The sequence below is a fragment of the Rhincodon typus genome, chromosome 39 (genome assembly GCF_021869965.1).
Source record: "Rhincodon typus isolate 14 chromosome 39, sRhiTyp1.1, whole genome shotgun sequence".
NCBI lineage: Eukaryota > Metazoa > Chordata > Chondrichthyes > Orectolobiformes > Rhincodontidae > Rhincodon > Rhincodon typus.
This window is the reverse complement of record NC_063370.1, coordinates 12,881,261-12,897,490: the sequence shown is the minus strand read 5'-3', so window position 1 is coordinate 12,897,490 and position 16,230 is coordinate 12,881,261. Positions and strand designations below refer to the sequence as shown.

General features: G+C 46.1%; 1 protein-coding gene across 1 annotated transcript in view; it reads right to left on the bottom strand.

Annotated features, from left to right (window-relative positions):
- The window catches only part of LOC109938266 (RAS guanyl-releasing protein 1-like), a 22,514-nt gene extending 8,212 nt beyond the window's left edge, over positions 1–14,302 (bottom strand). The window contains exons 1-2 of the mRNA XM_048618286.1: positions 14,167–14,302; positions 6,971–7,120 (exon numbers count right to left, since the gene is read on the bottom strand). Coding sequence (XP_048474243.1) covers positions 6,971–7,120; positions 14,167–14,287 — 271 coding nt within the window. The 5' untranslated portion in view covers positions 14,288–14,302. The remainder of the gene's footprint in view (positions 1–6,970; positions 7,121–14,166) is intronic.
- Between the last annotated feature and the right edge of the window lie 1,928 nt (positions 14,303–16,230).

The following is a 16,230-nucleotide window of genomic DNA, read 5'->3' as shown; positions in this document are numbered from 1 at the left end:
CCTCAATACTGCCCTCGATATGATTTGCCCCACCACCAGGGGGGGCAGTAGCTTCAGCTTCCTGGGCCCTAAGCTCTGGAGTTAACCCCCTCAGCCTCTCTGCCCTTTCTCTCCTCCTTTAAACTGCTCCTTCCTGGGGTTGGTGCTTGTTTTACCACATTCCCTGTGAAGCACGTTGGCACAGTTTGCTCCTCTCTATAAAGGCGCTACATAAATGTAAACTGTTGTTGTTGAGATGACACCTTCCATCTCTGGCTAGAGTGTGAAATTTTGGGAGATTTATCCTTTCCTCTCCGTGAAAGCGAGGGATAAGCCATTGGGAATCTCCACACATCCATTGCTTAAAGCTGAAGAGACTCTGGAGTGACATCCTGAGGACAATGAGGTGAACCTCTGCTCACTGGTTGCTGTTTCTGGGATCTTGCTGTGCCTAAATTGGTCAACACTGCTACACCATAGAAAATAGGAACAGGAGTAGGCCATTCTGCCCCTTGAGCCTGCTTCACCTTCCAATATGATCACAGCTGATCATCCAACTCAGCCCCCTGTTCCCACTTTCTCCCCCATACTTTTTTGATCCCTTTAGAACTGTATCTAACTCCTTCTTGAAAACATTCAATGTTCTGGCCTCAACTGCTTTCTGTGGCAGGTTCCCTACTCTCTTGGATGAAGACAAACCCTGTTTTCCTTAGACCATGACCCCCTGGTTCTGGGCTCCCCAAACATCAGGAACATCCTTCCTGTGTTTACCCGGTCTAGTTCCTGTTGGAATTTTATAGGTTTCTATGAGATCCCCTTTCATTCTTCTAAACTCCAGTGAGTATATTCTTAAAGAATCTCTCTTCATACGTCAGTCCTTCTACCTCAAAGTCAATCCAATCTCGCTTCATACGTCAGTCCTTCTACCTCAAAGTCAATCCAATCTCGCTTCATACATCAGTCCTCCTACCTCAAAGTCAATCCAATCTCTCTTCATACATCAGTCCTTCCACCTCAAAACTCTCCAAAGGCACTCTGTTAGCTATAAGGGTTTTGGGGGCGGGGGGTGTCCTGGGGACTTGTTCGGGCGCTGCAGAAATGCAAATTTTCTCTTTCAAAATGTGCCAGTGAGTTTTGCGTCACCAGGGCTAAAAGGGGGATGTTTGTCAGTGATTTCTAGGCCCTTGTATCTAGGGCAAACTCATCCGAGCTAACTGCAATCAGCTCATCTGCATTAACAAGTGCCACAGGCATGCACTTGATAGCTTAGCTGTTCATTCTTTGTATGTCAGAGATCCCATCAAGCAACTGGAAGATAACTGTGGTTGAATTACTCATTAGCAGAATACTGTGCGTATTGTCAGAGAAGTGTTGTGAAAACTCATTTCTATTAGGCGAAGCAGAATAACAAAAGATTACAGCTGCAAAAATAGACCATGACCCAAAATTGAATAATTTTCTTTTTTAGAAAAGATATTTGTTCATGACCATCGCTGACTGGGCCCAGCATTTAATGTCCTGAGGACAGTCAGGAGTCAACCACGTTGGGTCTGGAGTCACGTGTAGGCCAGGCCAGGTAAGGATGGTAGATTTCCCTCCCTAAAGGGGCATTAATGACCTGCTGCAGTCTGGGTCCAATGCCCTCAGGGAGGGAGTTCCACGAATCTGACCCAGCGACACTGAAGGAACAGCGATATATTTCCACGTCAGGAGGGAGAGTGGCTCGAAGGGGAACTTGTAGGGGGTGACCAGCCAGTGATGTCCAGATCCCACAAACAATTAATAAAATACTGACCCGAGTAGCACTCTCAGGGGCACAGCAGCCAAATTTTCCACATAGTTAGCCCAGAAATGTGGAAATTGCAGCGGCTCATTTACACATAGCAAGATCCCACTTTCAGTAACGTGATGATCCATTTTACTGGTGTTGGTGGAGAAATATTATAAAATTATTAAATGGACATCAGCATAGATACAGAAGAGGTGCCCCCCAACAACCCCTCTCCTGTCTGTTGGGCCTAGAACCCCAGGCCACAGCCTGAGAATAAATCGTAAAGTATTTAGTTCTGGGATGAGAAACTTCACCATTAAGCAAGTTCAGGATAGAAATTGATACATTCCTAGTTACTAAGAACATCAAGGGAGGTGGATATATGAGACTGAGATAGATGACCAGTCACTGAGTCATACAGCACAGAAACAGACCCTTCGGCCCAACCAGTCCATGCTGACCATAATCCCAAACTAAACTAGTCCCACCTGCCTGCTCCTGGCCCATATCCCTCCAAACCTTTCCTATTCATGTACTTATCCAAATGTCTTTTAAATGTTATAACTGTACCCACCATCCACCACTTCCTCTGGAAGTTCATTCCACACACAAACCACTCTCTGTGTAAAAAAGTTGCCCCTCATGTCTTTTTTAAATCTTTCTCCTCTCACCTTAAAAATATCCCCCTAGTCTTGAAATCCCCCACTTTGGGGAAAAGACACATGTCATTCACCTTATCTCCACCCCTCATGATTTTGTAAACATCTATAAGGTCACCCCTCAACCTCCAACACTTCAGTGAAAAAAGTCCCAGCCTCTGGGTAGCTCAGTGTTTAGCACTACTGCCTCACAGCACCAGGGACCTGGGTTCAATTCCACCCTCAGGTGACTGTCTGTGTGGAGTTTGCATGATCTTCCTGTGTCTGTGTAGGTTTCCACTGGGTGCTCCAGTTTCCTTCCACAGCCCAAAGATGTGCAGGTTAGAGTGGATTGGCCATGCTAAATTGTCCATAGCGTCCAGGGATGTGTGGATGCTCTGAGGGTCAGTGTGGACTGTTGGGCTGAAGGGCCTGTTCCCACATTGTAGGGATTCTATGATGAACTCAAACCTTCCACTCCTGGCAACATCCTGCTAAATCTATTTTGAACCCTCTCCAATTTAATAACATCCTTCCTATAACAGGGTGACCAGAACTGGACACAATATTCCAGAAGAGGCCTCACCAACATCCTGTACAACATCAAAGTGACATCCCAACTCCTAAATTCAAATGGCTGAGCAATGAAGTTGTGGTCTAGAAGGGCATACAGGCTCAAGGGGATGAATGGCCTCCTCTTGCTTCTTGTTTCTAGGTTCCCACGCTCTTGGTTCTACTTCCAAACTGTGGTAACTTTAGCTTCTTCCTGAGAGTGGCTTGATTTAATGTCTTTGCCAAGAGAAGGAACCTCGGGCAGTGCAGCACTCCCCCTGGTGCTGCACTGAGGGTATCTGTCTAGGTTTTGACCCCAAATCCCTAGATTGGGACATGAAAATGTGTGTGGGGTCCCCTCCGAACAATCCATGCAGCCAAATTGTGAATTAACTAAGGCTGGGAATGACCAGGTAAGGGTTGTAGGTGGGTGCCCATTCAGCCCATCAGTAACGCGGCTTGCTTCACATCCCCTGCCTTTTCCCTGTATCCCTGCAAATTAACGAAAAGGCGTTCCATGCTGGATTTTGGTCAGGCTGAAATGTATTGCTAAAATAAAAGTTGACACGACCGCACTTGAGATTTGAAGAGAGAGAGAGAAAAGCGATATCTGGGCCAGCCTCATGTTTGATAAGGTCCGATCTGATCGTTGCAAACTGCAGAACTCTAAAAGCAGCGCTGCGTGGTTACAAGTTGGATCAGTTCGATACTATCTCAGTGCTAGGACATTTTCACAGAATCATAGGTCAACACAGCACAGGCCACTCTGCCCATCATGCATGTGTCAGCTCTTTGGAGGAACTGTCCAATTGGTCCCACTCTCCCTAGTTGTTTCCTTCACAGAGCTGTTGTCCAAATCCCATTTGAAAATTGCTGGAAAGTCTGTTCCAACCATCCCTACAGCCAATGTGCTCCAAGTCCTTGTCACATACACTGTAAAGATTTTGAGGCAGGAACTTCAGTTAGAGCCAAAGTCTCCTCAGATCCAGAGCTGTGATGTGGACCAAGTGGACTTGTTTTAAATTCTCTGTTTGGTTTTCTTTATTACAGAAGAAGCACTGTTATTCTGAACTTGTTACTTCTTTATTTTTCTTATTTATTCTTATGATTTTGTACTTTTGAATTTCTATAACGCTGGACCTATTCATTTCTTTATTTTGTGTCATTTTTTTTTCCTAAGAGTTTGTACTCAAGAATACTCAAGGGTAGCTCAGTGGTTAGCACTGCTGCCTCACAGCACCAGGGACCCGGGTTCGATTCCACCCTTGGGTGACTGTCTGTGTGGAGTTTGCACATTCTCCCCCTGTCTGTGTGGGTTTCCTCCGGGTGCTCCGGTTTCCTCCCACAGTCCAAAGATGTGCGGGTTAGGGTGGACTGGCCGTGATAAATCACCCATAGCAGCCAGGGTAGGGGATGGCTCTGAGTGTGATGTTCTTTGGAGGGTCCGTGTAGACTCGATGGGCCGAATGGCCTGCTTCCACACTGTGGGGATTTGGAGAATCTGCACCTAGGTACCTTTGTGCCTAAGGTGGCAACTTGTAAACTTTTCATTGTACTCATTTGAGTACATATGACAATAAAGCTCATTCAATTCAAGCTCCTCAGTAAATTCTCAAGCTTGCAGTGTGACTGTGTGTGTGAAGTGCTGGTTCATTAGACTTCATAAATTCTGCAGTTTGCTGGTTGATTCCAAAGTGAAAGCGGGAGTGTTGGTCTCAGGGAGTGTGCCATTGTACATTACGCACTGCCCTCCTCTACTGTATCTTCAATGCAACCTTTCTGCCCATCTGCAAATGACTAGCCCCTTTCACTTATCACCCCTGTGCTTGCTGACTTATGTTAGGCCCTACCTCAAAGCTAAAAATGTCATCCTACTGCTATAAACCAGGCTGTGGGAAAGATAGTAGCCTAGTGGTATTGTCATTCAGACATCCAGACTAATGCTATGGGGTTATCGGTTCAAATCCCAGCATGCCAGATGAAGGAATTTAAATTCAACTAATAAACCTGCAATTGAAAGCTAGGTCTATCAATGGTGACCACAAAATGATTGTTGCTGGTCTGCTTTAGGGAAGGAAATCTGCTTTTTTTTATAACCCGTAGGGGCTACATGTGACTCCAGACCCACAGCAATGTGGTTGACTCCTAACTGCACCCTGAGATGGTCCTGGCATGGCAGTCAGTTCAAGGGTAATCGTAGGGATGGACAACAAATGCTGGTCTTGCCAGCAATGCCCATGTAAAAAGAAAATTGATTCTGCCTGTAGAAATGGCAATATGTTTCCAAGTCAGGATAATGGACTTGCAGGGGGTGGTATTCCCAAATATCTGCTGCCCTTATCCTTCTCGATGGTAGAGGTTGCAGGTTTCGAAGCTGGTGTTAGAGCTTTAATAAGTTTCTACAGGGCATCTTGTAGATGGTACACACTGCTGCTACCGAGCGTCGGTGGTGGAGGGAGTGGGATGTTTGTGGATGTGGTGCCAATCAAGCGGGGGCTGCTTTGTCCTGGATGGTGTCGAGCTTCTTGAGTGTTGTTGGGACTGCCCCCATCCAGGGCAAGTGGGGAGTATTCCATCACACTCCTGACTTGTGCCTTGTAGATGGTGGGACAGGCTTTGGGGGAGTCAGGAGGGGAGTTACTCGCTGCAGGATTCCCAGCCTCTGACCTGGTCACTGTATTTATATGGCTGCTTAAGACCTATTTACATTTCAGATGAAAGGTCACTGACCTTAAACATTAATTGTTTCTCTCTCCATAAATACCACTTGGTTCTGTTGAGTTGTAAAATTACAATGCCTCCTTCTGAGGTACAGAGTTACCTTGATCCCATTGTCAGATACAGCATGGGTAACAAAAAGTGGGACTGCATTAACCATACACAGAGAAAGGAGTCACATTTTACCATTAGACCTCTAGAAAGATTGGGTTTGAGCAAGTACACTCAGTCTATCAAAACTGATATAGAGTCATAGAGCTGTACAGCATGGAAACAGACCCTTCAGTCCAACATGTCCATGCTGACCAGATATCCTAAATAAATCTAGTCCCATTTGCCAGCATTTGGCCCATATCCCTCTCAACTCTTCCTATTCACATACCCATCCAGATGCCTTTTAAATGTTGTAATTGTACCAGCCTCCACCACTTCCTCTGGCAGCTCATTCCATACACGCACCACCCTCTGTGTGAAAAAGTTACCCCTCAGGCCCCTTTTTAAATCTTTCCCCTCTCACCTTAAACCTACGCCCTCCAGTTTTGGACTCCCCCACCCTGGGGAAAAGACCTTGTCTATTCACCCTACCCGTGCCCCTCATGATTTTATAAACCTCTATAAGGTCACCCCCTCAGCCTCTAGAACCAGGGAAAACCCAGCCTATTCAGTCTCTCCCTGTAGATCAAACCCTCCAACCCTGGCAACATCCTTGTAGCCCTTTTCTGTACCCTTTCACATTTAACAACATCCTTCCTATTGAAGGGCAAACAGAAATGAACACAGTATTCCAAAAGTGGCCTCACCTACTCATCCAAATCAGTCCCTTTTCTCATTTTCTCCCCCTTCCCTTTGATCCCTTTAGCCCTCAGAACTAACTCTAACTCCTTCCTGAAAACATTCAATGTTTCAGCCTCAGCCGCTTCCTGTGGCAGAGAATTCCATAGGCTCCCCACTCTCTGGGTGAAGACATTTCTCCTCAACTCAGTCCTTTTCCATATCCTTAGACCGTGACTCCCTGCTTCTGGACTCCCTGGTCATCGGGAACATTCTGGCTCTGGCAATTCCTGCTGGAATTTGTTAGGTTTCTATGAGATCCTGCCCTCATTCTCCTGACGGCCAGTGAATTTAGTCCTAACCGACCCATGTGTCAGTCCTGCCAACCTGGGGATCAGTCCTGATAAAGTTTTGTTTCAGCTCCTTATACAATCCTAGTCACTTTCTGCAAATACACCAGACCGCTACACGCAAGTGTAAGCTCCAAAGACAGTCAGAACAATAACCAGCGCACATTGCCAGCTAGTGGTAAGGGATTTACCAGATCCGTGACTCTTCTGAGGGACAGGCGTCAACAGGGAGAGGGTCAGGGGGCACTGCACCGTGCCTTCACTCTGTGGGCTTTTGTTACGTTTCTTGCACTCCAGTACCACCATGTCCCGGCAATGTTTGTGACAGTTGATGCCACAGTCTGTGGAGACGGGAGAAGAGAACATAATCAGTTAGACTCTCGGTTACAGTCTCACCCTGCGCCAACATCCACACACCCCCCACTATCTGTCATGTTACAGAGCAGACAGACTTTAGCCCACACTGACCCTCCAAAGAGCATCCCACCCAGACCTAACCCCCTACCCTATCCCTCTAACCCTGTGTTTCCCATAGCTGACCCACTTAGCCTGCACACGATGGGGAAATTTCCCATGGCCAATCCACCCAAACCTGCACATCTTTGGACTGTGGGAGGAAACCCACACAGACTCGGGGAGAATGTGCAAACTCCACACAGACAGTCGCCTGAGGGTGGAATTGAACCCGGGTCCGTGGGGCTGTGAGGCAGCTGTGCTAAACACTGAGCCACTGTGCTGCCATTTTTTCACCAAAAACCCTCAAATATCACCTTCCAAACCCATGACCACTTCAATCCAGAAGGACAAGGGCAGCAGATACATGGGAACACCACCCCCTGCAAGTTCCCCTCCAAACCACTCACCATCCTGACTTATAGAGTCACACAGAACTGAAACAGCTTGTCCTCATTGACTGAAAATCCCAATCTCATCTAGTCCCATTTGCCAACATTTGGCCCATATCACTCTAAACCATTCCTATTCATGTACCCATTCAGATGCCTTTTAAATGTTGTAATTGTACCAGCCTCCACCACTTCCTCTGGCAGCTCATTCCATACACGCACCACCCTCTGCGTGAAAAAGTTACCCCTCAGGTCCTTTTTAAATCTTTCCCCTCGCAACTTAAAGCTGTACCTTCTAGTTTTGGACTCCTCCATCCTGGGGGAAAAGACCTTGGCTATTCGCCCTATCCATGCCCCTCATGATTTTATAAACCTCTATAAGGTTACTCCTCAGCCTCTGACACCCCAGGGACAGTAGCCCCAGCCTATTCAGCCTCTCCCTATAGCTCAAACTCTCTAACACTGGCAACATCCTTGTAATTCCTTTCTGTGCCCTCACAAGTTTAACAACTTCCTTCATATAAAAGAATATGGAAATATATTGCCGTTTCTTCAGTATCTCTAGGTCAAAATCCTGGAATTCCCTCCCTAAGGGTATTGTGGGTCAACCTACAGCACATGGACTGCAGCAGTTCAAGAAGGCAGCTCATCCGCACCTTCTCAAGGGGGCAACTAGGGATAAGCAATAAATGCTGGGCCCAGCCAGTGACACCCACATCCCCGCAAGTGAACAAAAAAAAATTGAGGGATTCTTAGCTGTGTATTTAAACAGAAATAACGCACAGGGTTATGGGAAATGGCACTAACTCTCTTCTGGAGAGCTAGTGCATATGCTGAGGGCTGAGATTCAACACGTTTTGAGTTTTAACAAAGAATTTAATTTAACTTTTAGAATCATTTCTGCGGAGGAACAGAACTTAGGAGGGTTCATGAAAATATAGACATTTCCCCCCAACTTGAATTCTGAGGAAGGGTCACCAGACCTGAAATGTTAACTCCGATTTCTCTCCACAGGCGCCGGACCTGCTGAACTTTCCTAGCTATTTCTGTTTTTGTTCCGGATTTACAGCATCCGCAGTTCTTTCGGCTTTTATTTAGCATTTCCTTCACCAACCCCGTTACGACAAAACTCTGGAGCATAGGGGATTTGAACAAGGGTTCATAGGTCGGAGATAGGGAACTACCATTCCATCACCAGAGCAAGCTAACAGCCTAACAGTATTCCGAGTTAAGTGATTGATATAGTGTCGAATTGGTTTATAGTGTGTGTGATGATACTATGGCTTTAAGAGGTATATTTTGTCCTGGCCTTTTTTGAAGAGAGGTTTTACGACAGAGGTACTGAGCTGTCTATTTGAATTCAACAAAGTAAGCAGCTTGTGAGACCTTGCTTTTTTTTTAAAAGATGGAACAATAGAAGCAGCCTGAATGGGTGGGGTCAAGCTCCCACAGAACTGGGACTTTTAGTTTTGATTTTTCAGTTGCTGGAGTTTGGAAGCTGCATCTTTCCCTGCTAATATACACTCTCTCTCTCACACACACACACACACACACAGAGTTTTCTCTTGATGTTTTTCCTCCTGGACTGGAGAAGTGCCTGTGAGACAACTTATTTTACTGAATTTGCCTTTGCCAAGGGTGTGTTGATGGGATGGTACTATGTTGGAACAGTTACTGTTTAGTAGTTAAATAATCTATTATTCTGTTATGTCTTCCAGTAGAGTTAAGTTATTCCAATTTCTTTTTTCTTTTGTTGTATTTTAACTACAGTGAATAAGTAAACAGTGTTTTGCTTTAAGACTGGTACTTTGACCAACTGAATTGCATCTGGAATGCAAAGCCTGGCACCTGTCATTAAAATAAGAAAAAGTTATGGTCAGTTTGGGAAACTTGGGCAGCATGGACGAGTTGGACCGAAGGGTCTGTTTCCGTGCTGTATGACTCTGTGGCTCTGTGACTGACTCTAGGATATGTTGAAGGGGTTTGGTCTGGTCCATAATAAGTGGGCTTACCTGCGTGGGAACGATCTTGACCTGCTCAAACTCAGCACAGAACACAAAGAGTGTGTGCTGTTGTTACGGACTGGACCAAAACCCCCACCCAAAACATATCAAGGAGATAGCCTAGACACTAACTTATTTAAAGGCAACTGTAAGGCACTGTGCTCCAGCTGTAATTCGATTGGTCAGACTACCAGCCTTGAAGCAAACCACACTTTGTTCTAACACCACAGTTAAAATACAAACAAAAAAAAAGAAGAATTTGCACAACTTTAACTGCTACTCATCAACTGTTCCAATATCCCATGGACACACCCTTGGCAAAGGCAAATTCAGCAAAACAGATATCTTTCACTTGCAATCTCCTCCAGTCCAGGAGAAGGAACACTGACAGAATAAGTCTAGCAGCAAAGAGAGAGAGAGAACTTGGGCTTTAGCAGCAGCAGAGAGAGAGCTGTGTCTAGCAGCTTCAACTCCAAAATCCCCAACTTCAACAACTAAAAGCAAGAAACTAAAACCCTGTCTCTGTGTGAGCCTGATTCCACCCGCTCATGCTTCTTCTGTATAATTTAAAAATAACCCAGAGCTATATACTCTGCTTTCCGTGGAGTAGACACCTCGGCACCAGGTCGACAACACCCCTCTTCAAGAGAAACAGGAGAGACCAAATCCCTGATAAAGGCACAGGTCGACACATCGTGTAGATGTTTAGGGTTAGGCTTGTCCAATGGGCAATCCGTGTGCCACCGAGAAATCCCATGCCCCCTCTCCCCACCTTGAGTCTTTGTTCAAAGGATAAGAAAATGCAAGTGGAAGGTTTTGAAAGAGGCTGATGGGATGTTTAGAGGGCTGGGCCTCTCCTGAGAGACTCCCGCACATTGTTGTGTGGGGCCAGTGAGGGTGGGCCATAGAAATCGATCCAACGACACCCTTCAAAAGGTCAATTCTCAGGGCCACAGGGGAATGGATTGGCTCTCCCGAAAGAACAGGCACAGCCAGGACAGCCCAGGTCTTTGAAGAGTGGGCAATTCTGTGAAAGCTGCATTACATCAGATGGCTAGCAGCGGTGGTACCGCAAGTGGCCTCTCCCATGAAGATGGGAGTGAACCTTCACTGTGATAGCAATCTCCTTTGTGGTTTTGCAAACTGTGAGATCTCATACCTCACATTTGCTGAAGTTATTTTTTTCTCTCTGCAGCGGTCTTTTCAGAGCACACATGGAATAATCTAGGCTCAATATCACACTCTGTTATCAACACAAACAAAGTAGCAAAGCCACGTCTGATTGTTGCCATTCCTCAATGACCAATAATGGTCCTGCATTTATATAGCGCTCTGAAAGGAGTGGCAGATCGCAAGGTGTTTCACGGCAGTGTTGAAACCAGGCCAAAATCAGCCACAGGAGGAGGTAGCAGGGTAGGCTTCAAGGAGTCGGAGTGATGCAGAGGTGTTGGGAGAGAAGGCCAGGGCGTAGGCCACAGGCTGCTAAAAAACATGGCTGCCAAATGGTGGAATGTAGGAAATAAAGAAGGCAAAGCCAAATAGTCCGGCTCCCTCTCATTAGGGAGAGACGACAGGTGGTAGTTTAACCTGAGGGTCACCATGCCTCAGGTGAAGGGAGAGGTTGGGAAGGAGGGCCCTTCGTGGTGACCTCAGCCAATGATGGGAATGGAACCCACTCTGTCAGCGTCACTCTATCAGCTGTCCAGCCAACTGAGCTAACCGAGCCTCAGAAATAACAGGCGGACAATCAGAGGAGTGCAGAGATCTCAGAGTGTGGTGGGTTCCAGAGGAATGGAGGGGCCACGGGCGCAAGAATGACAATTTCAAGACTGAGGCCTTTAAAATTGCACCCAATTACTTCCATGTCCCCAAGGACTGCAGAGCAGCTTCTTCACACAAATTGGGTGTGAATGTTTCGATTGATCTGCCCCTTGCGAGGCTTGGACACTCACAATCATTGAGTATATCAGGATGGAGATGGATAAGTTTTTGGAATTGTGGGAAACTGGGATGATCACTGAGGGAGAAGGTCCTTCTGAATGGCAGAGGAGGGGAGAGGCCCAATGGCCTACTCTTACAGCTTATTCTTCAGTTCTTATTTCAGCTCTGGGTGTGGCCAGTAGCATGGGAGAACAAGAGAGAGAGAAAAATACAGCCCTGTTCACACCTACAACAAATGTGAAAAAGACTCCGATTCTGAGATCACAAAGTTAGCGAGTCACAGAGGTTTTAACAGAACGGAAAGAGACCTTTCGGCCCATCGCGTCTGCGCCAGTCATCAAGCAGCCATCTATTTCTCAAATAAAACAAGGAATTGGTGCATGCTGAAAATGTGAAACCAAACAGGAAGTGCTGGAGAAACTCAGCAGGTCAGGAAGCATCAGCGGAGAGAAAACAGAGTTAACGTCTTGAGTCCATTTATTCATCTATTCTAATCGCATTTGGCCATTTTTTTTGTCATTCCAAGTAAATCCTTTTTCAATGTTATGAGGGTTTCTGCCTCTATCACCTTTACAGGCTGTGAGTTCCAGATTCCCTCCACCCTCTCAGTAAATGGCTCTTTTCTCAAATCCCCTCAAATCCCGCTTCTTTCCTTAAAGCTGTGCCCCCAGGATATTGCCTCCTCTACAAAGGGGAAATGTTTCTCCCTGTCTGTCCTGGCTATGCCGCTCAGAACTCTGTACACCCCCATCAGGACCCCCCCACCCCCCCCCCCCCCCCCCCCCCCCCCCCCCCCTTCTCCGCTCTAAGGAAAACACCAGACTCCGAACTTCCCAGGAAATATCCACGATCAGGGCAGTGGCAGCATCAGAATGGGGTAGTTAGAGTCATAGAGGTTTACGGCATGGAAACAGGCCCTTCGGCCCAACATGTCCATGCTGCCCAGTTTTCACAATTAATCTCGTCCCATTTGCCTGCGTTTGGCCCATATTCCTCCATACCTATCCCATCCATGTACCTGTCCAAACGTTTCTTAAATGACAGAATTGTACTCCCTTCCACCACTCCCTCTGGCAGCCCATTCCAGACACTCACCACCCTCTGTGTGAAAAAATTGCCCCTCTTGACCCGTTTGTATCTCTCCCCTTTTACTCCATGCTCTCTAGTTTTAGACTCTCCCTACCATGGGGAAAAGCTGTCGGCTATCTACCCTTCCCTATGCCCCTCATAATTTTATAAACCTCTATAAGGTCACCCCTCAGTCTCCTATGCTCCAGGGAAAAAAAGTCTCGGCCTATCCAACCTCTCATAGTAACTCAAACCTTCTGGTCCAGGTAGCATCTTGGTAAATCTTTTCTAAACCCTCTCCACTTTAATAATATCCTTCCTACAGCAGGGAGACCAGAACTGGACACAGTTCTCCAAATGTGGCCTCACCAACATCTTGTACAGCTACAACAAGACGGTCCAACTCAATGCTCTGACTGATGAAAGCAAGCATGCTGAAAGCCTTTAGATTCAATGGCACATTGTCCTTGTCCACTGCCAGTGCTATACCTGAAAAACCAACTGCCCCTTCCCCATCTCGGCGATAATGCCCCTTTCGATACACGCTTCAGGGTTCCACAGTCAATGTGACATGGTAAATTAGAAATGATTTTTAGAGATAAGGAAGGGCAGGGGTCCCACTGTAAGAAATACCCTGGGGTATCTAACACGCTAAGCTCCCATTCCCCTATATCCCCATCCACATTCGTCCTCCCCACCCCACTTTTACCAAATTTGACAAGTCTAACTCCCATACCCCATCAAATGCACAGGACATTGGTAGGCTCCTTTTGGAATACTGCATTCATTTCTGGTCTCCCTGCTATAGGAAGGATGTTGTGAAACTTGAAAGGGTTCAGAAAAAATTTATAAGAATGTCGCCACAGTTGGAGGGTTTGAGCTACAGGGAGAGGCTGAATAGGCTGAGACTATTTTCCCTGGAGCATCGGAGGCTGAGGGGTGACCTTATAGAGGTTTATAAAACAGTGAGGAGGGTGGATAGGGTGAATAACCAAGGTCTTCTCCCCAGGGTAATGGAGTCCAAAACTAGAGGGTATAGGTTTAAGGTGAGAGGGAAAAGATTTAAAAGGGACCAAAGGGGGAACTTTTTCACACTGAGGGTGGTGCGTGTATGGAATGAGCTGCCAGAGGAAGTGGTGGAGGCTGGTACAATTACAACATTTAAAAGGCACCTGGATGGTGTATGAATAGGAAGGGTTTAGAGGGAATGGGCCAAATGTTGGCAAATGGGACTAGATTTATTTAGGGTATCTGGTCAGCATGGACGAATTAGGGCAAAAGGCCCATTTTTGTGCTGTACATCTCTATATCTCTATAACTGCAGCTCTTTAAATACTCAGATGTTCATATCTGTACTGATGCCAACTCTCAATTACCCATTGATCCCGCACTCACTGGCACTGGCGATGGTTCAATGTTAAAATTCCGCTCTTTGCTTTCAGGGTGGCCTTGGGCTGTTTTACTATGTTAAAGGCGTCGTATAAATGCAACTTGCTGCTGGAAAGTGAAAAATATGGTGACCCTACTTACCCTGACACCTGTATCCTTGTTTAATGACACCCCACAACTGTAAAGGGGAAAAAGAAAGAGGAATTAATTTTGGGTCGAAAATATCCACCTCTGCAATAAGGTCAGCTACATTGTTAAACATACAAAGGAATGTTGTGAGAGAACTGTGCCGTTCTCAGCCATATAGCTGCGATAATATTGGCCAGAATTGTTCAGAGAGGTCTGATTAGATTCATACACGCACAGTGTTCACCTCTCAGTGACACTGACCACAAATGCAAGCCCATAATTAAACACAACTAATTTACAAAGAACAAGTGCCACTCCTTACTTAATAAAGGGAATGGCTGCTCAGGTGAGGACAAAGCCTAGTGTTTATGGAATGAATGGATTAATTATTGATCCCGTGTGATCTGCAGGGATTTCCAACCACTGGGAGCACGGGATGGAGATCTGAAGTTATAACACAGATCCAGTGCCTTCAGCTTGTGAGGCTATCCCTCCAACCACAGGAGGGGTCTGGGGAGGGTCTGTTATTCACCATTATGAGTGTGATAGCACGCCAAGCGCTCTCATGCCTTACCTTCTGCCGCCTCCACCTCCCTAGCAAGATATGTGCAGCAGCTACATGGGAGCACCACACATTCCCCTCCGAGCCACTCACCATCCCAACTTGGAAATATATCGCTGTTCCTTCACTGTCGCTGGGTCAAATCCTGGAATTCCCTCCCTAAGGGCATTGTGGGTCAACCCACAGCACATGGACTGCAGCAGTTCTAGAAGGCAGCTCACCCCCACCTTCTCAAGGGGGCAGTTTGGAGAGGCAATGGCCCAGGTCATGATCTGGAGTTCAAATCCCACCACAGCAGACGGTGGAATTTGGATTCAATAAAAATCTGGAATTAAGAGTCTAATGATGACTGTGAATCCATTGTCAATTGTTGGGAAAAACCCATCTGGTTCACTAATGTCCTTTAGGGAAGGAAACTGCCATCCTTACCTGGTCTGGCCTCCATGTGACTCCAGACCCACAGCAATGCGGTTGAATCTTAACTGCCCTCTGGGCAATTAGGGATGAGCAATAAATGCTGGGCCTAGTCAGAGATGCCCTCATCCAGTGAATGAATAAAAAAAGAAATTAGGAATGGGCAATAAATGGTGACTCAGTCAGTGATGTTCACCTCCTCTAAACAAATAAAAAGTAAACACAAAATTTTTACAAAAGCACAATAAATTCTACCAACAATGCTGATGGAGTGTGTGATGATGATAAGTAATTGGTTTTGTTTTTGTCATGTTGATTCAGAGATCAGTATTGTCCAGGACACTGGAGAGTAATCTCACATTCACCATCATAATGGGATCGTTTACCATCAATTGGGACCTCGCTTTAACATCCCACTCAAAAGGCAGTACCCCTGACAGTGCGGTGCTCCTCCAGCACTGCACCAAGAGTAGGCCTTTGATCTTGACAGACTGAAGCCCAGTAGTGGATCTTCAACTCAGGATTGTGTTGCTCTGAGGGAAGAGTGATACTAACTGAGCCACCTCTACCAGGCCTGGCATTCTCTGTCATTGCATCACGCTGGACTTTTTAATTTCTGTATTTTTCTAATTTTTTTTTCGTCTAAGAATTTGTTCTCAAGAATCTGTACCTAGGTACCTTTGTACCCAAGATAATGCCGTAAGTGGCCACTTGTAACCTTTTCACTCAATAAGGTACATGTGACAATAAACCTAATTCTAATTCTAATTCAACGACAACGATGTAGGGTATGCGGGGTGGTCTGATCTTAGAGTAGGATAATAGGTCAGCACAACATTGTGGGCCAAAGAGCCTCTACTGTGCTGTACTGTTCTATGTTCTATGACAAATGGAGGACTGCAGCGGTTCAAGAAGGCAGCTCACCACCACTTTCTCAGGGGGCAACTAGGGACAGACAATAAATGCTGGGCCCAGCCAGTAACGCATCCCACGAGTGACTTAAGAAAAACTTCCTCAATACTGATTTTTATCTTCCTCTTCAAATCCCACCTTTTGACCCCCTCCCCACGTAACATATTTTGTAGCTGAGAAATTTAATC